This window comes from Eptesicus fuscus, chromosome 11 (genome assembly GCF_027574615.1).
Source record: "Eptesicus fuscus isolate TK198812 chromosome 11, DD_ASM_mEF_20220401, whole genome shotgun sequence".
In the NCBI taxonomy this organism is placed as follows: domain Eukaryota; kingdom Metazoa; phylum Chordata; class Mammalia; order Chiroptera; family Vespertilionidae; genus Eptesicus; species Eptesicus fuscus.
This window is the reverse complement of record NC_072483.1, coordinates 93127847-93151737: the sequence shown is the minus strand read 5'-3', so window position 1 is coordinate 93151737 and position 23891 is coordinate 93127847. Positions and strand designations below refer to the sequence as shown.

Below are 23891 nucleotides of genomic sequence, written 5' to 3'. Positions count from 1 at the left end.
CACCTCCTACCGGGGATGTGCCCGCAACCATTGTACATGCCCTTGACCGGAATCAAACCCGGGACCCTTGAGTCCTCAGGCTGATGCTCTGTCCACTGAGCCAAACCGGTTTCGGCTTCATCAGTGTCTTAACCGTGAAGCTCTCCCTCCTTAAAGCGCGTCCTCTCCGCTGGGTGATGGGCTCCGGGGATGAAGGGCCTACCATGCAGACCTGCACCCGCTCGTTCGTGCTAAAGGGAACGAGAAGAGGTGCCCCCAAGGGCTTTTCTAGAAACGCATTGTTGTGGTTTCAGAGGAAAACCCTATTTTTCCAGACGCGCACCTCCTGTCCTCCAGGGGGACAGGCACGCATCTTTTCTAACGAAGGTTAACAACGCGCACCGTGTGGTGAGCGGTGCGCGCATTTCCTGTTCCAACGCCGAAGCCATCCACTCTCTCAGCCCCAGTGATCTGAGCCCACCACGTGCACACGTCCTTCCAGTGCCAGATGGATTGAAAGCCAACCCAGGTTTTTGCAAATGTAAACCCAGAGCATTTTGGTCCCAAATGGTTCACGTTTGTGGATCCTTGGTACATACTTGGCTTCTATCTTAAACGTCTCCCTCGATTCCCTGCCGGGTTCGTGTACTGAAGCACAGCGACATGTATTTTTGGATGCGTGTTAGGACCCTGGGACTTTATAAAGCACATTTTTACGGCACGTAAGCAGTGTGTCGGGATCACCCCCTTTTGCGATAGACAGCCCACCACGCAGCTCACACGTGTTGAGGAACTGAAGGACTTCTCCGCTCTGGCAGATCGCTCGCCCCGGGTCTGAGTCCTCTGGGATCAGCGCACCTGTTTTAGGGGCCACAGGGCCAACCAGTGCCCCTCAAAACTCCCCCCGAGGGCGGCGCTCAGAGGCACGCCTGAGTTTGTAGGGGATGAGGCACACACTCGCCCATGTACTTCCTGTCTCGGTAGAGAACCTGACTGTGTGAGTGTCCATCGCACACCGAGGGCTGACGGCTCGCCCTCTGGTTCCAAATGTTTTTAGCTTTTGTATTCTTTCGCCAGAGGAGGCCCCATCCCAGTGTGTATTTATGACCATTACTACTGCACTTACTGCTGGAGACTGGAACAACCTGGAGATTTGTACAATGTTAAACATAGTTCATTAAAGATAATAAAATAAATCTGAAAATGTACTCGATGCGTTGTTTATTTTGGGCAAACGACAAAATATCCCCCTCTTAAGTTCTCATTTGATCTAGGAAGAACTCAGATATTAATTTTTAATTTCGTATACTCCTATAGAACAAGCATTCTACATCTGATTACCCCTTGTTTATAGGATGAACTTGAAGATCTCTCTTTTATTTATTTATTTATTTTAATTTATTTATTTTTATTGATTTTTTTACAGAGAGGAAGAGAGAGGGATAGAGAGTCAGAAACATCCATGAGAGAGAGACATCGATCAGCTGCCTCCTGCACACCCCCTACTGGGGATGTGCCCGCAACCAAAGTACGTGCCCTTGACCGGAATAGAACCTGGGACCTTTCAGTCCACAGGCCGACGCTCTATCCACTGAGCCAAACCGGCCTCGGCTGAACTTGATCTCTCTTTGCTCGTCACGTTCTCCCAAGTTCACGTCTTTGCTACGAAAGCCGGGGATAGACATACTAGTTTTCCTCCACTGAGAAGACTCCTTAAGGTAATGGGCTAGAACGTGAGGTAAATGGCGTTTCCCAAAATACCCAGGGGAGACGAGGGTACACCGCCTCCTTCCCGCCGTTAGGGAGTTCTCTGGCCTGTCAGCGGAGACTGTTTTAGCCACGGCTGCGCGCTCAGGGCGCCGGTTCTTCGAGGGCCCGTGTGCTCACGTCGTTGGCTGCACCGACGTTCAGGCCCTTGCACCGGGGGCTTCGGGATCTCTTTGGAGCCCTTAGCCGGCTGCCGCCTCCTGGACAGTCTGTGGAACATACATGAACGTGGGCCTAGGAATACCATGTTATGGGTCAGTTCAGACGGGAACTGGGCTCTGAGCCCACTCAGCCACACCGCGGCCATGACGGCCTCCCAGCCCGGGCACTGTGGCGGGCACTCCATCTGGATCCCTGCCGCGTACCGGCCAGGGTGTGGCTGCCCTGGTCCAGGGCCTGGCCTCCACGGAGGGGAATCTGGAGTCTTTTTTAAAAAAAAAATATATATATTTATATATATATATATATATATATATATATATAATTGATTTTAGAGAGGAAGGGAGAGGGAGAGAGAGAAACATCAATGATGAGAGAGAACCATGGACCGGCTGCCTCCTGCTTGCCCCCCACTGGGGATGGAGCCCGCACGCGGGCACGTGCCCTGACCTGGAATTGAACCCTGACCTCCTGGTTCATAGGTCAGCACTCAACCCCTGAGCCACACCGGCCGGGCGGGCGGAGTCTGGAGTCTTAACAGAATGACGCAGCCCCTGGCGAGGCCTGCAGGGCCCAACCCACAGGGAACGGGCGGGGGTCAAGGACATGGCATTCATCCCAGTCAGAGACTCCGCCGCCCGACAGGTGACTTCACCGGCTGCTCTCACGTTCTCGCCTCGGAAGCAGCACAGCGAAGACGGACGGGTAAGAGCGACGGGAGGGGCGTTGGCTGGAGTTGGGTGTCTAACGGGTTTATCAGAAGCGGCTCACCCACCAGCACTGGGCAGCCGCCTTCCCGCGAACTCGTGCGGGACCCTGTTAAACGGAACCAGGCGCTGCCTTCTCCGGCTCCATAGACCACCTGGGGCTGTGAGCAGAAACAGGCACGCTCTGCGAGAGGCATCGACTTCCTGTGGTTTTCACTCAATGTCCAACGCGTTAGGTTTTTCGTTACAAAAACATTTTCAGAGCGCCACTGGAGAAAAATCGTCTAGAAACCGATCACAATTGCCATTTTAAACCCCCAAAGTGAATAAACTCAGTTACAAACGGTGAGGAAACCTTCTCATCGAGTACACATGTAACAGCCGCGCTGACGGCCCACACCTGTGCTGGCTGCTGAGCCATCGCAGTAACACGGTTTTCTGCTTTGCCTGCTCTAGTGCCGTGGTCGGCAAACTGCGGCTCAAGAGCCACATGCGGCTCTTTGGCCCCTTGAGTGTGGCTCTTCCACAAAATACCATGGCCTGGGCGAGTCTATGTTGAAGAAGTGGCGTTAGAAGAAGTTTAAGTTTAAAAAATTGGGCTCTCAAAAGAAATTTCAGTCGTTGTCCTGTTGGTATTTGGCTCTGCTGACTAAGGAGTTTGCCGACCGCTGGCCCAGTGGACAAGCATCTTCCTGTTTCTAAGGGGACGCTCACGTGTTGAAAAGTAGATGTGTTTCTTCTTCCCTTTGTTGACAAAACCTCTCCTGGTGGGACCTGTATTTCCTGGTTTCCAAACCCACGCTCGCCGCGGCTGTCAACATCCCACAGTCCCGTAGGACACTCCGGTTCCCACGCGGTTTACCGGACGCCTCCCGTTCTCGTGTTGCTGGCTCTCAGCCTCGCCGACCTCATTGACACACGCGGCCACCTGCAGCGTCTGCCCCCAGACGGCCCGGGGGTCGCGGGCTGATGACCCTGGAACAGCTCGGTTAAAACTCCTTCTGAAGCACTACTTACTCACAAACATAATGGCAGCTGTGAAGCATAGTCGTGGAGGAGATGTCTCAAAATTATGTTTTCTATATCCCCATAGATGTGTTTTGAACAAAGTATTTTTAAATTTGTTCAGCTTAATCGATGTAGCTCTAATATCCGGCATTCTGAAATAATACTATTTTGAAACCTCGATTTCTAATTTAGCTTCTGATATTTGTTTCCATTCGTAGATGTTTGTGAACATGTGCCTTCACAGATGTTTTATTCACATAGTTTTTCCATTTGGTGGTTATTACTGACCCTTGGGGTCGCTGGGAGACTGGGGGGAGGCTGAGGAACCTGTTGCTTTCGTCTGGATATTCCCAATGACTAGGCTCGCAGGGCCGCTAGAAGGTTCCCGTGTTCCTGGGCTCTATCGGGGGACGGCGATTAGGGTAACGTCAGGCGTTAGAGCTGATGCCGGCGGAGAGATGTGGGGAGTTCCAGATGGTGGTTTTAGCTGCAGGTGGGCGAGATGACCTAGCCCAGTGGTCGGCAAACTGCGGCTCGCGAGCCACATGCGGCTCTTTGGCCCCTTGAGTTTTTAGCAAAGGCCAGCTTAGGAGGACCCTAATTAAGTTAATAACAATGTACCTACCTGTATAGTTTAAGTTTAAAAAACTTGGCTCTCAAAAGAAATTTCAATCGTTGTCCTGTTGATATTTGGCTCTGCTGACTAATGAGTTTGCCAACCACTGTCCTAGCCTGAGTGTTAGGGTGCGGAGAGGTTTCCATCGATGCCAGGAAATTATTATTTGTGTAATAATGACTTCATGAAAGTAAAATATCTATTCCATTTGAGTACTGAGTTTTATAAATAAACACACGTACGTATTTAAGTTGGGGGGAAAAAAAAGACAGTGACGTCAGCGTCTCCTTTAAGTTTCATGGACAAAGGAGATGTTCTCACAGGCAGACCTGTGACGGGGCCCAGAACACGTCTCAGGAACTGGAAGACAGAAGTCACAGACAGAAGAATACAAAGCAGTGGGAGCACGCTACTTTGCTTCCAAAACCGACGCCTCGTTATTTTATTCTGAAGTAACTAAGCAGCACTACAAAACTTCCTGAAATAACGAGGGTCAAGGTATTTTCATTTTTCTTCAGAATAACTAATTTTTATGAAAACTTGCATTAAAACCATCTTATTATCTTATTCTATTTTCCTTCTGTAATAAACATTTAGAATTTTAGCATTTTCAAATCATTATCCATCATAATGAGAAAAACTAATGAGAAGCAGAATGTTGTTTTTATTTTAAATAATCATTAGCATGGGGATGTGACACTGGAAAAGTAACTATTGTGCGCTAGTGGGCTTACCCATGGTAGAAACAACCTGCTTTATTATTGCTAGCTTGCGAGTGTTTCTCAAGTGGCAGCTTCCCTGGTGGCATGTTTAGGAAAAGAGGAATTGCCGTCAGAACACCTGGACTGTCTTGCTCAGATGCTGTGAAGTTCCGCGGACGCAGCTCTGTTCCATCACTGACATTTCCAAACAGAGGCCACCACTCACGACGTTTCATCTCCTTTGCTGCCTCGCTCCTTCGTGCGATGAAGATGCTGCCTGCCAGCACGCCACTACTCTCCTAACGGTGTGTCTAAGCTCAATCTGGTCTTTACCGTCACGTCTTCCAGAACTTACTCTCGGATTTCACGTTTTCGGACAGGCTCACCTCTTGGAAATGGGTTTCAGTTACGTACAATCCTTTTCGTATTGCACAATCTGTTTACAACTGGAAATCCCGCTGCAAGCCTGGGTCTCTCCAGGGACCTCAGGCTGCCATCCGCCCACGTGCCTGTGGGAGGAATCGATCTTCTCGACAAGCTGGAGAGTCGCTCACCCGAGAGGCCAGCCGCTGTCCCAGCAACAAGGACACTGACTTAGAAGACGGCGGTCCTTCTCACAGGCACCTCGACCGAAGCAGAACGGGCCGCACAGCAGCCCTCGCTCCGGAAAAGGCAGTCCCGTCCGCTCTGAGTCTTCTGGCTGCTTTCGGGAATGTTCCTGCCAGTCAGCTCTGAGGAGTTCATGCCACAGCCCCTCCGGACAGGTATTAACCCCCGAACACGTAGCACACGGCGTCCGCGTGGAAGTGAGTCTGACACTTCTCACACAGGTGTTCGCTCAGCGTGATCCTTACTCTAGTCACAGAAGTTATGTGTCCCCACAACACCATTGCTAAGGACATCTGCCTTTGTCAGCTCAGAAAACACTCTTTAAGGAACTGTCCTTCCACCTACGTGGGCAGGCCCGGAGCCCCCATGGTGATGCCCTGGGAAGCCTGTAAAACGCACCGTTTAGCAGAGCCATGCCCATGTTCTGCTGTGGGCACCCCATGCCCATGTTCTGCTGTGGGCACCCCATGCCCATGTTCTGCTGTGGGCACCCCATGCCCATGTTCTGCTGTGGGCACCCCATGCCCGTGTTCTGCTGTGGGCACCCCATGCCCATGTTCTGCTGTGGGCACCCCATACCCATGTTCTGCTGTGGGCACCCCATGCCCATGTTCTGCTGTGGGCACCCCATGCCCATGTTCTGTGGGCACCCCATGCCCGTGTTCTGCTGTGGGCACCCCATACCCATGTTCTGCTGTGGGCACCCCATACCCATGTTCTGCTGTGGGCACCCCATGCCCATGTTCTGCTGTGGGCACCCCATGCCCATGTTCTGCTGTGGGCACCCCATGCCCATGTTCTGCTGTGGGCACCCCATGCCCATGTTCTGCTGTGGGCACCCCATGCCCATGTTCTGCTGTGGGCACCCATACCCATGTTCTGCTGTGGGCACCCCATGCCCGTGTTGTGCTGCGGGCACCCATACCCATGTTGTGCTGTGGGCACCCCATACCCATGTTCTGCTGTGGGCACCCCATGCCCATGTTCTGCTGTGGGCACCCCATGCCCATGTTCTGCTGTGGGCACCCCATGCCCATGTTCTGCTGTGGGCACCCCATGCCCATGTTCTGCTGTGGGCACCCCATGCCCATGTTCTGCTGTGGGCACCAGAATCGCTGACCGGGCAGCGGTGGCTCTTCTAGAACCCGGGCTGACAGTCGGAGCGGGTGCCAGGACCAGGCTCCGCGAGAGCCGCGAGGGTGATCGGACCCGGGAGGGCAGGTGGGAGCCCGTCTTGCTCAGCTCCAGGTGGAGGAAATGAGAGTGGTGAGTGCAGGGTCCGAGCAGCCGCCGGGAGGCCCGGGCGAGGAGATGGAGATGGCTAACCCGCCAACGTCACGGGGCATCAGGAGAGACAGGAACCCCGCAGGGGCTCCCACGCAGCTCGCGCTATTGAAGAGAACCAGGAGCAAACGACCAGGAGGCCCCGGGAAGTGGTCCTGATGAACATACGTCACCAGCCGCCCAGTCCCCGGGCCCGAGGGAGGTTTCCGAGCCACCATTCCCTGACCGCAGAGGAGGCCACGTGCATTCCCTGACGGCAGAGGAGGCCACGTGCATTCCCTGACGGCAGAGGAGGCCACGTGCATTCCCTGACGGCAGAGGAGGCCACGTGCATTCCCTGACGGCAGAGGAGGCCACGTGCATTCCCTGACCGCAGAGGAGGCCACGTGCATTCCCTGACCGCAGAGGAGGCCACGTGCATTCCCTGACCGCAGAGGAGGCCACGTGCATTCCCTGACCGCAGAGGAGGCCACGTGCATTCCCTGACCTCAGAGGAGGCCACGTGCATTCCCTGACCTCAGAGGAGGCCACGTGCATTCCCTGACCGCAGAGGAGGCCACGTGCATTCCCTGACCGCAGAGGAGGCCACGTGCATTCCCTGACCGCAGAGGAGGCCACGTGCATTCCCTGACCTCAGAGGAGGCCACGTGCATTCCCTGACCTCAGAGGAGGCCACGTGCATTCCCTGACCACAGAGGAGGCCACGTGCATTCCCTGACCGCAGAGGAGGCCACGTGCATTCCCTGACGGCAGAGGAGGCCACGTGCATTCCCTGACCGCAGAGGAGGCCACGTGCATTCACTGACCGCAGAGGAGGCCACGTGCCTACCAGGAAGGAAGTTGCAATGGCCTGGCAAGTACTACTATACTCAGTCACTTCCCCCCCACCCCAAGACTCACTGACTTGGGTAACTCTTAGAGTGGCCAATATCCCAGTTTTCCCAGAACTAAGAGGCTTCTTGGAAAATGGGATTTTCTTCTTCTTTTAAATTGGGGCCCTAGTCGGTGTGGCTCAGTGGATAGAGCGTCGGCCTGCAGACTGAAGGGTCCCAGGTTTGATTCCGGCCAAGGGCACATGCCTGGGTTGCAGGCTCGATCCCTGGTAGGAGGCGTGCAAGAGGCAGCCGATCCATGATTCTCTCTCATCATTGATGTTTCTACCTCTCTCTCCCTCTCCCTTCCTCTCTGAAATCAATAGAAAGATATGAAAGAAGTAAACAATTGGGAACGTCGTGCGTGAACTGGGAGGAGTTGGGGACCTCACTGCTGTGTCCTGGGAAAGGGCACGAGGCAAGCATTTCAAGGACGGTGGGGCCCAGTCCGAACTGACAGTGACGTCCGGAAAGCTGAAGCACTGTGATCGTCTCGCTGTTGGAACTGGGCCCCGGGAGGGCCAGGTGATAAAGTGTTGAGAAAGTTCTGGCTTGTGAGGGGCCCATTATTTCTTCAGATCAACCGAGCCATTATTCCCCCAGTCCCTGGAAACATAATTGAGAATGAGATCCTACAGGATTAGGACAAGCCCCACACCGAGTTCCTGGCCTGTGGTTGATAAGGGTGATCATTCCCACATGGAAGCTTCTGGAATTGTTCCCCAAACTCAGCCAAAAAATAAATCGGAAATGAAGTTACATCCAGGGGCGCGTGGGGGAAACCATGCGGCCCGGAAGACACGAGGGGTCCCGATCTCATTTCCATGTACCTCACCGTGATGCCCGGTGACACCAGAAGGCAGCGGATGGTTGCAACCACAAACCAACGAAGCAGGAATTCTGGCCGAGTGGCTGTGTCAGCTGGGATGTGCTAGAGGAGATGGACATGACCTCAGGCGCATGACGTAAAGCCATTGCTACGGCGCGTGCACCCTTCCTATGTCAGTGAGGAGAGAGCATAGGAAGTTCATTCACGTGGAGAAGACGGTCACGCACATTTACGATTGCCGTCGGGCTCTGTTAACGCTCTGCTCTCGGGACCGTTCGAACACCCTACAGAAAGTTACCCGGATTCGCTACTCCCCGAGCAGGCCGTGGGCGGAATATTTCGTGTATGGTTTACTACTGTAATGAGAAAACTCAGTGATGGCAGAGTTATCCTTAATAAGTTTGACTAGTATAGGAATAGTGTCTGTATTATATCTTTGTTTTAACGGAAAGTACATGTTACAGCATTGTAGTTTTTCTCTACCAACATCCCACACATATGTGGGAAGAGTCCCATTCTATGCTATCGAGTGGAATGTTTGAAAACAGTGATCCAATATAAGAAAAATCTCCTTCCTTCAGTTAAGTAATAATAATTATTTTAATGAACATAAAATCAGATATAAAAGTTCAAAAAATATTCATAATTCATAACATCCTGAACATACTCATTGAGAAACCTAACACTTTAAGTCTTATAAAGAAGGAACTAATTTCCTTTATGAGTAGTTAGTTCTTCATGGACAAGTGAGCAAAATGACAACAGAAAATTTTATACCCATTTGTCAAAGCTATATAGTATTGCTTTACGTTCTACAAAGAAAACATTTCATGTTCGATATCCAAATAGTAGAAAATCCTGATGTTAGTCAAAAGTATATTTTCATAACTGAGCTCCTTCCGATGTTAACGACAGCTCAGCTCTGTTTTATGTAAAGGGTGAGACATAGGCCTTCTTGATCGATGATGGCATTTTCTTCTAAGTTTCCCCAAACAATTAGCACACCTTGTAGACAAACTCTTAGTTGTACCCCAACTGGCAATAAGATCGGAATCTTCTGGGGGTATTTGGTCTCCTGTTTTCCTCTCTGACGTGGGTACCGAGAATCTTCTTCAGATTGTGGTGGATACGTTTAGAGCCTTTGGTCAGCTTCTGGCTTTGACCGGTTTCATTGACCCGGGGACGTCCCGTTCCAGGGGGACATACGTTTTTCTTGCGAGTGATAGAAGGAAGAAATGTTTGAGATGGTATTTTCCCAGAGGATCCCGTGGGTAAGTCGTGAAAATACCGGGGGAAATGTTGCCTGATTTTATACTCGTAGATTAATTTCCTTGAATTTGCATCGTCTACGTTGAGAGAGTACAGGTCACCTAATGTCATTTCCTGGTGGGTGTCTGTGCATCGCGGAGGCGTCTTCGACTTTTCAGAATTACGTTGGTGGATGCTAGGCACAACCCCAGCTCTGTTTTGTTTTAACGCCAACCCAGTACCAGGAATGAAGAGCCCTGGTTCTTCCTGCTTCGACAGACGGGCGACCTCTGAGTTTGGAACGGAGTGATGGCCGCGTCCATTCACGGCTGTGTCTTTCCAGAGCAAAGGGTTGTATATGACTTGTCCATCAACGGGGCATGCGTTGCACTTGTGGACTAACCAGCTGTCAATACATTTCCTGTGGAACTTTAAAAAAAGGTTATGAGTTAACTGGGGGTATAATGATCTTGCTTATAATGTATACTGGAGGCCCGGTGCACAAATTCGTGCACATTGAAAGGAAATTAATTAGAAGAAATATTTTAGAGGCTGGGGAGGGACTGCGGGAGGTTGGCTCCAGGGCGTTTCCGGCCCATCTCGCTGAGTCCGAATTGGCTGGACCCCAGCAGCAAGCTAACCTACCGGTCAGAGCATCTGCTTCCTGGTGGTCAGTGCACGTCATAGCGATTAATCGGACAGTCGACCTCTGGGTCAGACACTTAGCATATTAGGCTTTTATACATATAGATTACCTATGCAAATTTTCCTGTTTCATTACGGAGTCACTACTAAAACTAGCCAAAATGAAAGGTAATTATAACTTATCAAGTTTTATGAAAATACATTGAAGAGGTTCTCTTAAAAATGTAATTGGTTCTGGGTTATACGTTTCTTGAAAACAAAACAGAAAACCATGATAAATGTGGCATGGCTTATAGTATTATTATAGGTGTATCTTATTTTCATAAAGTATAATATACCTATATTATTATGTCCATCTTCAATATTGAAGTGGAAAGCCTACTATGGGTATTATTTTTGTAATTTTGTTTAAGACTGCTTATCCAAGCCACTAATTTTACTATTTCTAATGAATGAAAATGATTAAATAACAAAAAAGTCATAACCAACAAGAGTGGACTATTGGTCTCATGATGGTAAGATATAAAATACATCACATTCTTGGGACGAAAAACTATCAGACATCTTAAGTAAGGGTGACTCTACAGCTATACATGTCTGTTTACGGAAACAATGTCATTCACCAGTTTGTACGTCTTACTGCCTCCCCGTTCTCAGTCCCTCCTCTCTGGCAGCCGTCAGTCTGTCCTCCGTGTCTGAGTGCGTTTCCGTATTGGCAGCTGCGGACAGTCCCGGGGATCAAAGTCCCGCGCAGAGAACACAGCCCCCGTGCGGTAACCACCGTGGCCCACGGTGCCAGGCGGCCCGGGAACACTGAACGCAAACTGAAAACTAAACTAAAACAAGTTTATTTCAGGAAAAACCTGGTTACCAAGTACTCTGTGATCAAGCAGCATTAGACTCTGATTCTAGTGTGTCCATCTGAAATGATAATTAACTCTGTCAAATGAGGCATCTCCGCTTCATCCAAAGAATCATAAAAACACATTAAAAAGTTAGTATCCTGACCCGGCCAGGCGTGGCTCAGGGGTTGAGCATCGACCCAGGAACCAGGAGGTCACGGTTTGATTCCCAGTCAGGGCAAAAGCCCAGGTTGTGGGCTCGACCCCCAAGAGGGGCGGGGTGTGCAGGAGGCAGCCGATCCATGATTTTCTCTCATCATTGATGTTTCTATCTCCTTCTCCCTTCCTCTCTGAAACCAACAAAATATACATATAAAATTTAGTATTCTGTAAGCCTTCCCTTTTGACAGATAACTACAGTGGATACAAGAATCTAACTTAAAGGGCCAGTCTCTCTTTCCTGGACAGTCTGCACAGAACGGAGCCCTAACCAAGAGGAACCCACTCTTAGGGGCACAGCTGCCTTTTCCATGGTCTCTGCTCCTCCACAGACACCGTTCGGTTAACATCTGCACATCGTTCGACCCCAGGGAGAAAGGAGAGGCTTTTGAGGTCCCTTCACTTGGGAAAGCGGCCGCAGGGAGAGCGGGCGAGGCCGGGGGACCCACCTTGTGGGCGCAGGGGAGCAGCCTGGCGTACTGGCCGGGGCAGAAGGGCTGCAGGCAGAGGCGGCACTGGAGGCCGGGGGCCAGCAGCTTGCTGTTCTTCGTGACCATCAGCAGGGGCAGCGCCCGCACCGCGTGCTTCGGCGTGTGCGCCTGGCTGGAGGGGGAGCGGAGGCGTGAGGGCTGGCCCGTGACTCCCCAGCGGGAAGCAGCCACAGCCCGGAGAGTGACCCCCGCGGCAGGAATGCCCACCAGCACCCCGCTTTCTTGGACGGAAGAGAGAAGTCGCAGACGGTACACAGTTCAACAAAGTCTAGTGTCTCAGTCCTTAGCGAGGAGGAGCCAATAAAGTTCAGGCCCAGCCGGTTTGGCATCGACCTAGGAACCAGGAGGTCAGGGTTCGAGTCCCAGTCAGGGCACAGGCGTGGGTTGCGGGCTTGATCCCCAGTGGGTGGTGTGGGGGAGGCAGCGATCCATGATTCTCTCATCATGGATGTTTCTATGTCTCTCTCCCTCTCCCTGCCCCTCTCTCTAAAAGAAATCAATAAAAACGTATTTTAAAAAAAGAATGAAATTTAGTCTTTTCAATTTAAAATACTAACCTGCAAGCCAGAGCAGAATTTTGATGAGAATCATACACATTATTCGGGTCTGAGCCAACACATAGGCTTTTGTTTGTTTTGTTAGAAAAACACAACTCAGTTGACTCTGTCCGGTGGGCAGCAGGGGCCCCCGGGCCACGTCAGAGGTCCCGCCTGTGACAGCCGCAGGTCACGGTGTGTGTGCGAGGCCCGCCCTGCCCGGGCGCGCCGACCGCTCGGCATTGCCAGCCCCGTGGCTGTGACGGGGAAGGACCACGCCCGTTTGCACCCAGAGCCACAGCCAACGGCGCTGAGGGTCAGGCCTCCCTCGATCCAAAGCCGTGGGAACAGCCGTGCCTCCTGCTCCGCAGAAGCCCCCGGCGCTGCGGGCACCGCCCTGACCACGCCGCCCGAGCCCAGTGAGGAGGCCCGGCCCGTTTCCGTCGGCTCAGTGTCTTCTCGCTCTGGAGGCTCCCCGCTTGTGGGGCCCCTCTGTCTGCAGCGTCCGTCTGCCTCGCGTGCTCGCTGGTCGCCCCCACACCTCCCGCGCCCTTCGCCGTACAGTTCCTCATCCCCTCGCCAGGGCCCTCTGTCGAGGCTCATGTCGTACCTACACGCGTGAAGAGCCGTGGTCCCCACAGTGCCCACAGGGCCTGGGCTGAATGTCCCCTGGGTCATGCACATCTATAATAATAAAAGCGTAATATGCTAATTAGACCGGATGTCCTTCCAGACGTCCTTCTGGACGACCTTCCGGATGAAGCTGGGGCTTCGAGGGAAGCCCGGGTCCCAGGCGCCTGAGGGAAGCCGGTGCCAGCAGCTGGGGGAAGGAAGGCCTCCTCTTGCACAAAGTTCGTGCATCGGGCCTCTGGTATATATAGACATTTTGTTTGATTAATTCACTGAAATTGTTTTTTAAAAAGTGTTCAATTTTATCCCACCCTTTGAAAACGATCTTTTGTATATATTTACAATGTAGCTGGTAGGTAATGAAAACCAGCAACTTGGGTTTCTGTGATGGGTAAGGGGTATGGCACAAGGTCTGGAGGCCCGACCACTGGAGCACGGGCCGTCTGTGTTCTAATCACAGCCCATCGCTCACACTCTCCCTCTCTCCCTGCGGGGGGGGGGGGGGGAGACCTCCTTCCCGTGGGGCCAATCACGTCAAAGCAGATCTCAAATCCCCTGTGGTGTCCTTTTCTTCTTCTTTAAACCACTTTGAGATTTACTTATCTTAAGCTTTATTGTTGGAAGTATTACATGTGCCCCCTTTCCCCATGGACCCCTCTAGCCCACACCCACCCTCCCCCAGGCCTCCCCCACCCCATCGTCTGTGTCCATGGGGGCCGTGCATACATGCACACAAGGTCTTTGGCTGATCTCTTCCCTCCCACCCACCTTCCCTCGGATTCATCAGTCTGTCCCATGGTTTTGTGTCTCTGGATCTTTTTTGTTCATCAGTTTATTTTGTTCATTAGATGCCACATGTGAGCGGGATCGTGGGACACTGGTCTTTCTCTGACTGGCTTATTTCACGCAGCATGATGCTCTCCAGGCCCCTCCCTGCTGTCTCACAGGGTGAGAGGTCCCTCTTTGTACTGCTGCACAGTACTCCCTGGTGTAGATGCACCCCAGCTTTCTTATCCACTCGTCTGCTGTTTCCAGATCCTGGCTATTACTGGTATAAATGGCGCTGCTATGAACGTGGGGGTGCACACATGATGTGTCAGTTTTAATTTTACATTTATTAAGATGATCATTTAATTACTGTACTATTTCCCCAGGACCTAGTACCGCCTCTGGTAGAATTAATAATAATTACAGACGACGTGATTGGAGCATTTGCTGTGTGTGTTAACTCCCTTCAGACTCGCAGAATTCCTGCGCGGCCGGCTTTAGACTCACCCCAGTGCCAAGCGGAAGAAACGGCGGCAGGAGAGGTGGTGTCACTGCCCGCAGGCAGGCAGCCGGCGTGGCTGCACGGGGCCTGGGCTTAAGCCGTCTGACCCCAGGCCTCGCTCCCACCTGCTACGCAGCGTCCCCTGGCCTGTAATGAGGACTCGATATGGGTTTATCGGATAAAGGACTGACTGAAACGTGTCAAACTCAGACATCATATAAGGACCCCACGTCCTACACGGAACTCCACGGAGAAGCTCACCCTGGCTTTTCTGGAAGATGTGGTGTCTGTTCTACGTCGTTTTTAACATCTCTGTATTTCTCAGTTTCACCTGGTCTTTTTTCTAGTGGTTTCCATCTTTGATTTCTCTTCTGTAATAGAGAAAACATACATGTTCCTTTTACTGTGTGAATTACAGCTCACAGGCTGCACACCAGGAACTGAATGTGAGAACTCAGCCTGCAGTGGTCAGATCCTTTAAAGATGCACCGTCGGGTTCGATGCGCTCCTGACTGACGACCGATGTGCAAGGCGGCCACAATGTTGGCTACTGTGTTGGATTTAAAATCACGAATGTACGTACCGATGGCCTTGCACATCCCTGTGGGAAAGAGCTCTCCAACACGTCAGGTCTTTGGTGTCTGTTTAATCTCATTCCACTCCACCCAGAGGGCTGTCGCGTCCTCCTGTTCTCAGATGTGCTTTATGGCGTTTCCAATGGGACGGACTGGGGGGGGGGGGGGGAAACGGCGGGGGGGGGGAGACGGTGGGGGGGGGGGACACTCACCTCCCGGAAAGTGAACGCGTGGGCGCGGTGGCAGCCGCTGTCGAAGCAGGCCTGGCACAGGTGGTACTCCTCGCACTGGGCGCACCTGGACACGCACGCGCGCAAGGGAAACCCCATTACTTGGACGGTTTGGGGTGAAGGATTCTGGTCAAAATGTCCTTGCACAGATGCGACGAGGCCCGTCTGAGTGCCTCACCTGGTGTCAGCTTCCTATTGCTACGGTAACAAGCGCCAACACCTGCAGCAGCCTCGCAGTGCCGCTCATCAGTTACTGTTCTGTGAGCGAGAAGCCTGCCCGGCTCTCCGCGGGCTGCAGTCAAGGGCCCAGGAGGATGCGTTTCCTTTTGGACGAGAGCGCGGTCCAGTCCGTCCACCTTCCCGGGCCGCCGCCTTCCTGTTCCTCCTGTGACCCCCCCCCCCCACTTCACCTTCAGGGAAAGCGGGCAGCACCTCCGGGCCTTCCTTCCCGCTCACATGCCCCTCTCCTGTGTCCCCTCGTCCCCTCTGAGAGCCCTGGGGCTCACACCGGCCCAGGGGGCGCAGGAGAATGAAGGGCCGGGAGCGAGGGGGAGTCGGCTCCCAGCAGGGCTCTGAGCGTGGGAATTGGTCCAGGACCCCAAGGCGGGGACCACTCAGCATCCCACTCCAGACGGCGTGCAGAGCCCTGCCCTCGGGTGAGGGAAGAGGAGGAGACAGGTGGCGTTCGGAGGCCCTGGCTCCCCAACACCCCAGTCTGGAAACCCTCACCACACGCCCATCGGTCAAGGAAAACACTCCGTTAGGCGGGGAGGAGGGAGGCGGCCAGGTGCCGGGCCCTCCACGCTCAGCCCCCCGGCCCCGCGGACACTCACTTGTAACACGTGCCCTCGATGGGGCACTGCTGGCAGCTGTTGCAGGGGATCCCCAGCTGCCTGCCCAGGCGCTCCCTCTCCGCCACGGTCACGAGTTTGCTCGCGTTTTTGAATTCCTCCAAGATCAGGTTTAACGGTGCAAAGTCCTCCCTGCACAGCGGACATTTCAACATAGACGTGCCTGCCGCGGCATTCTGGTAATTGGCCAAGATCTTCATGCATTTTATGTGCACGTTATTGCCACAACCAAACCTGTGGGGCGGAGAGCTGGGTTACCACCGTGCACACGCGTTACGTAGGTGCGTGTAGACAGTGTTCTCCGCTGCCGCCTTATTTCCCACAGAAAAGACCCCGAGTTTCCAGCTGAAACTCGTGTGCTTACATCCCCGCCCACTCTGCCTTCTCTTGTCTGGCTCATCTGCCGTCTTTAACTCACTCCATCAGAATTCCAAGCTAACTCCCCCCATTCAATGAAATGGTGGTAAAAGATGTTGCAGCATGAAAATATTTTCCATTTGTAAAGGGAGCATGCACATAGTATTAACAAAAAGGAACATTATAACAATAATGATTAGTATTTTAAAATATATTTTTTATTGATTTCAGAGAGGGTGGGAGAGTGAGAGAGATAGAAACATCCATGATGAGAGAGCACCAGTGATCGGCTGCCTCCTGCTCGCCCCACACTGGGGATCGAGCCCGCAGCCTGGGGATCGAGCCTGAGCTCCTGGCTCCGAGGGCGATGCTCACCACTGAGCACGCCGCCGGGCCTGCTCACTTTTTAAACAAAAAGCAGCGGAGAGCAGTTGCCACCTTCTTTTTCTGGAAATCCCGGGAAACGTCCCTGGAGAAACAGGGTTCGGGAAGTGGTGAAAACTACCTGTGGATACAATCTTGGCAAATAATCAGGAGGGGGAAAAAGAATGAAAAGAAGTTCAATAGCAAATGGTTGTCCACATTTTCCAAATCCAACTGCCTTCAAGAATAGTTGACGATGATACTTAATAAACCTTTGTGTGAAATTCTGAATTATTTAGGTTTACAAACAGAGCTCTGAAAAACAGATTTTTTTAACCATTTAAAGTAAAATAATCTTTACTTTTGGAAAACTCCCTGTAACTACTCTACACCATGGCATTTATTCATGTGTTAAAGGAAATGTCAAGAATATTCCACTTTAACAAACTTAAAGTGAAAAGAGTAGATTAGGTTCAATCTTTACCCTTTATCATGTCGCCCAGAAATGCTCAGAGGAAGAACGGGACCTCTCACAACATACAGACTGAGAGAAGCCAACGACACACAACCGTTCAAATGGATCCTGTTTGCCGCCAGCATGTCCTCTCGCAGTCAGTCACACACACACACACACACACACACACACTCACAGTCACACACACTCACACACAGTCACACACACACACACACACACATACACACACACAGTCACACACACACACACACACACACAGTCACACACACACACTCACACACACACACAGTCACACACACACTCAGTCACACACACACACACACACTCACACACACACACTCACACACAGTCACACACACTCACAGTCACACACTCACAGTCACACACACACAGTCACACACACTCACAGTCACACACACACACAGTCACACACACACAGTCACACACACACACAGTCACACACACACACACACAGTCACACACACACACAGTCACACACACACACACACAGTCACACACACACAGTCACACACTCACACACAGTCACACACACACACAGTCACACACACTCACAGTCACACACACTCACACACAGTCACACACACACAGTCACACACACACACACACTCACAGTCACACACACTCACACACAGTCACACACACACAGTCACACACACACACACACACACAGTCACACACACTCACACACAGTCACACACACACAGTCACACACACACACACACACACACACGCACACACGACATGAGACTTTCTCCCTAAGTTCCGGACGGAAGACGTCACCTGCAGAAGGTGACGGGAAGCTTCTTCTCCAGCAGCACCTCCTGGCAGATGGAGCAGATGTCCTCGGGGCCGACCTCCTTCTGCTTCGCACACCCGTCGCCTTCCGTGTGTGCATGGGGGCCGTTGGCTGGTTTTGGGGGAGAGGGCAAGCGATCCACCCCCCGGAGCAGGTCATCGATCTCTCCTTCCACCAGGCCTAACTGCAGAGCATCTAGTGAAAACCCCCCGTGTTAAAACTCAGCAGCAGCAGGAGAGTGTCACACACGGAACAACCTGTGCTGAAAGTCAGCATTCTCTCTCCCGTGTCAGAAAGACAGTTTGGGTTGTTATTACACTCACCTTTACCCCGTTTTTGTATTCTTTTCAGAGTCAAATGGTCAGAAAATGTGCGAGCCACGTCCCGCGTGGCTCAGGGTTCAGGATCTGGAGAAAGGCCGCATGCAAATGACAGAGACGTGACCAGTAATAATAATTTGGAAATTGGAGGGCCAGGCGGAGAGTCCAAGGCAAGAGGAAGGACTTCACTGGTGCCCAGGCCTTGCCAGCCTTTTATTCAATCTTGGAGACACATCTAGCCCTTAGTCAGGCAGGCAATTCCGGTAACAGACCGACAATCTTAAAGGCCAGTAACTATTAGTAAAGATTTACTCTGAGACTATGTGGTCAGGAAATTGCTTGAGCCACCATTGTCTCGACTAAACAATGGGTGCGTTGCTCTGGCCCTTGCCAGGGCTCCAGGTTCACCAGCGTTCCGGGCTCCCTGATAGGGAAGACAATGGGTCGCTTCCAGCAAGAAAAGACTGATTTATGAAAAGAAGGGACATTGCCTCACGTTTCTTACTAAACAGAGCCCATGCAACTAGTGCATTTTAAGGGTTTTGGATTAATTGTATGATTATAATTTGTTAACTTCAACATAGTTTTTATAAAAGCACATACAACTTACATTCATGATTCCTTGGAAGCTTGAATTTTTTCAACAAGATCCTAAGGTTTACAAGTAGAAAAACAAAATAACACATTTATTTCTGATATAACCTCAAAAATGATTTCATTTCTATTTTAGAGTAGGAATGGCATTATAGAATTCATACTACTGAATGTATAGGACAAACTTAAAACCCTCACCAGCTTTCTGTTATGAAAGCAGTTACATTTATGTTTTAAAAGAAGCATATGTGAAAAAAGTATGATAAATGGAAACGAACGACATTTACAGTAAAGACATTTGCTGGATGGCATCCAGGTATTTCTTCATGACGTCAAGTCCTTTACAGAGAGGCTAGTGAGGGAAGCAGGGGTTCCTAGGACTCCCTTTAACTTTCCCAATCGTCTCCTACTCCCAGAAATGGAGTAATTTTCTGGAGAGATTACCAAATGACTTTTCCTACATAAGCCAGTTACATTAAAATGGAATATGGCCCTAACCGGTTTGGCTCAGGGGATAGAGTGTCGGCCTGCGGACTGAAGCGTCCCAGGTTCGATTCCGGTCAAGGGCATGTACCTTGGTTGCGGGCACATCCCCAGTGGGGGGTGTGCAGGAGGCAGCTGATCGATGTTTCTCTCTCATCGATGTTTCTAACTCTCTATCCCTCTCCCTTCCTCTCTGTAAAAAATCAATAAAATATATTAAAAAAACTAAAGTTATAAAATGGGATATGATTATTTTTTAAAAGTGGGTAATATATATTAAATTTGTGCTGAATACATATTAAGTATATTTCTGTATATTAAATACTTGTATTATATTTCCATCCAGTTTATTGTTAATATAGAGTAAAACATGAGTTACATTACATAAGTAACAGAAAAGAATGCCCTTGCCCCGAGGAAGCTGGCAGAAAGTAAAAATGGGAAAAAAGATATTTTAATGATAATAATAAAAGCAAACAGCAAGTTTTGAAAGGACCATATTTTATATCCTTACGCTAATTAGAGCAAATAACTTGTTAGTAGATGCTCAGTAAAAACTGATCAAAACAAAAATTTGGTAAATAAAAGCATTAGGAATAACAGATATTACACTGGTTTTTTTAACCTATAAACAAAAGCATTAGAAATATGAGATACACATTATTTTCTTACCATCTTGTTGATTTTTTTCTCTCAAATATAAATCACAAATTTTCTATAATAATATAATGAATGACTTTTTGATATAAGTATAGTAGATAAACAAAATGAATTGAGTTAAACTAAATGCAACTTTATTACTTTATTTCTGGAATTCCCTTACAAATAAATTCTGACATTAGAGGAAAAATTTCAGATTTGATAGAAAAATCTCCAGTTAAGTCCTACTTCTATCTTGAAAGACACAGTCAAATGCTTATTGGAAAGGAAAACAATAAATTAAAAAACATGTACTCTACCAAAACACATAGTTATCAACGACATGGGTGGACAGGGAGTCCTTTCCTGTCTTATAGATTTCATATTTGTATGTAATGAGAAACACTGATTTTTATTAAAAACTAGAGGCCTGGTGCACAAAATTTGTGCACCCTCTCCAATCCGGGATCCCTCTCGCAATCCGGGACCGCTGGGTCCTAACTGCTTTCCTGCCTGCCAGCCTGATCACCCCTAACCACCTCTGCCTGCCAGCCTGATCGCCCCTAACTGCTCTCTCCTGCCAGCCTGATCGCCCCTAACTGCCCTCTCCTGCTGGCCTGATGCCCCTAACTGCCCTCTCCTGCCGGCCTGATCGCCCCTAACTGCCCTCTCCTGCAGGCCTGATCACCCTCTGACTGCTCCACCCTGCTGGCCTGATCGCCACTAACCACCTCTGCCTTGGCCCCTGCCACCGTGGCTTTGTCCAGAAGGACGTCGGGAAGATGTCCCGTCTAATTAGCATATTACCCTTTTATTAGTATAGATATTAACATTCAAAACATGTAGAGGTGACAGTATTTTTTAACTTAAATCGTACTTAAGCATGAAATAAAACACCCTAAAGTGTATATTGATGAGCCGTGACCATTTGCCTTTACGTTTTCCCAACACCGGATTTCTTTAATCCTGCAGGGCTCACACACGAGGAAGGAAACACGTGAGGCAGCGTGCTGCTCCTTCTGGAAGGCGTCACTGCTGTCACTCACCAGCATATGTGCTTGCAGAGCTCCGCCCCCTTCTGAAACGCGGGGCAGTTACAGGTGTGCGGGTTTCCCAGGAAAACCTTAAAGGAAAAACGCACGTTTTAAAGCTCCAGGCGGTTTTCAGTCAGAGGAAAGCTGCACGAACACATCATGAGATTAAAAGAGGTTTCAGGAGGCAATCCAGTTTCCGTGACTGGAAGGCTGCATCTGGGCTGCAGGGACCCCTTCCTTCTTGACACCGGCTCATTTTTCACTCCCATAATCCTTTGCCTTTGCCAGTCGGCAAACTCATTAATCAATAGACCCAAATATCAACAGGACAATGATTGAAATTTCTTTTGAGAGCCAAATTTTTTAAACTTAAACTTCTTCTAACGCCACTTCTTCAAAATAGACTCGCCCAGGCCGTGGTATTTTGTGGAAGAGCCACACTCAAGGGGCCAAAGAGCCGCATGTGGCTCGTGAGCTGCAGTTTGCCGACCATGGGCCTAGGTCAACGACCTGCATGATCAACCCAGACTGTTTTTGAATGGCCTAATCTCGGGCAAGTGAAAAGAAGGCTAATCTTAAAAGCTTCAAAGTCTCTCTCTCCTCTCTCTCTCTCTCTCTCTCTCTCTCTCAGGAAATCCTACCTTGCAGTGAAGCCAAAGACCTTTTTAAGATTTTGGCTTTTTGTTTGTTTGGTGAGTTAATTTAATTAATTTTGTTCACCTCGCCCATCGTGGCTGAGCACACTGAACGCAGTGTGGTAGCAGCACAGTGAAGGGAGATCCTCTGCACTCGGCAGGTCAAAGCATAAACCACCCAAACGCCCCGGGCCACGCCCGCTGGGAGGGTCGGACGGTGTGGGACGGTGAGAGCAGGATATGCCAATATCTGAAACATCCGTGGACTTTCAGCAAAACCACAAAGAACTTTTATCCACTAAGACCCTTCCAGGGCGCCATCATGTACATCCTTTTTTAGGGTCTTATCAGCTGGAGAGTGGCTAACGGTCCAGGAAACCGGTTTCGGTATTTAGCCGTGATAGCGGTTTGCAGGCAGAGAGCAGCTTTCCGTGTCAGTTGCGGGGCTAGTGCGGGCTAAGGACGCCCCTAACCCTAACCCTCACCCTAACCCTAACCCTGACCCTGACCCTAACCCCAACCCTAACCCTAATCCTCTAACCCTAACCCTAACCCTAACCCCAACCCCAACCCGTACCCTCACCCTCACCCCAACCCTAATCCTAACCCCAACCCTAACCCTAACCCCAACCCTCACCCTAACCCTCACCCTAACCCTAACCCTAACCCAACCCTAATCCTAATCCAACCCTAACCCTAACCCTCACCCTCACCCTAATCCTAACCCTAACCCTAACCCTAACCCTAATCCTAACCCTAACCCTCACCCTCACCCTAATCCTAACCCAACCCTAACCCTAACCCTCACCCTAACCCTCACCCTCACCCTAACCCAACCCTCACCCTAACCCTAACCCTCCCAACCCCGGCTTCCAACCACAGGCCTCCTCCCCAGCCCAAGGTCAGAGGCCATCCTCTCCCCGGTGGGGCGCCATCTGGAGTCCCACCCCAGAGGGAACCTTCTCTCAGCAACATGGTCCCTGTGCAGCGCGCCCCTAGGGGCTGAGCCCAGATGGCCTTAGGGACTGGAGGGGCCGGCGGGCGGTGGGACTGGGGGCCCAGGGCGGGTCAGGTGGGGCAGGTGGGGCTGGGGCGGGGTTAGAGGGGCAGGGGCGGGGTTAGAGGGGCAGGGGCGGGGTTAGAGGGGCAGGGGCGGGGTTAGAGGGGCAGGGGCGGGGTTAGAGGGGGCAGGGGCGGGGTTAGAGGGGCAGGGGCGGGGTTAGAGGGGCAGGGGCGGGGTTAGAGGGGGCAGGGGCGGGGTTAGAGGGGGCAGGGGCGGGGGGGGCGGGGGGCGGGCCGGCGGGCGGTGGGACTGGGGGCCCAGGGCGGGTCGGGTGGGGCCGGTGGGGGCCGGGGGGCGGGGCCGGGGCGGGGAGGGGCCGGGGCCCGGGGCGGTGGGGCTGGGGGCCGGGCGGGAGGGGCAGGGGGGGGTGGGGAGGGGCGGGGCGGGGCCGGTGGGGCCGGGGCGGGGGGCAGGGGCAGGGGCGGGGCCGGGGGCCGGCGGGCGGTGGGACTGGGGGCCCAGGGCGGGTCGGGTGGGGCCGGTGGGGGGGGCCGGGGCCGGCGGGGCCGGGGCGGCGGGGCGGGGCCGGGGCCCGGCGGCCGTTACTCGGAAGTCGCGGAAGGCGGGCTCCTCCTCGCGCAGCAGGAAGCCGGTGGGGCCGCTCTCCCGCACCAGGTAGATGCTGCCGCCCAGCGCCCGGTCCTGCGCGCGGCTCAGCCGGCGGCTCAGGTGTCTGCGCCGCGGAGCGGCCTTGGCGGGGCCTCCGCGCTGCATCGCCCGGCGCGGCCGACCGCGGGCCCCGGCGGCCCCCCACCTCCGGCGCCGCCGTTGTCCTGGTGACGGGTGGGGTCCGCGCCGCCGGTTGCCTTGGTGACGGGTGGGGACCGCGCCGCCGGTTGCCTTGGTGACGGGTGGGGACCGCGCCGCCGGTTGTCCTGGTGACGGGTGGGGACCGCGCCGCCGGTTGCCTTGGTGACGGGTGGGGACCGCGCCGCCGGTTGCCTTGGTGACGGGTGGGGACCGCGCCGCCGGTTGCCTTGGTGACGGGGTGGGGACCGCGCCGCCGGTTGCCTTGGTGACGGGTGGGGACCGCGGCGTCCCGG

General features: G+C 52.1%; 1 protein-coding gene across 1 annotated transcript; it reads right to left on the bottom strand.

Annotated features, from left to right (window-relative positions):
* Positions 1-9112: 9112 nt before the first annotated feature.
* Positions 9113-23562, bottom strand: ZSWIM2 (zinc finger SWIM-type containing 2). Its single transcript, XM_054723201.1, is given in 10 exon segments — positions 9113-9593; positions 9595-10208; positions 11935-12088; positions 14674-14783; positions 15200-15284; positions 16051-16302; positions 18065-18275; positions 19011-19051; positions 21163-21239; positions 23395-23562. Coding segments are annotated over 10 exon segments (1869 nt in total). The 3' UTR covers positions 9113-9436.
* Between the last annotated feature and the right edge of the window lie 329 nt (positions 23563-23891).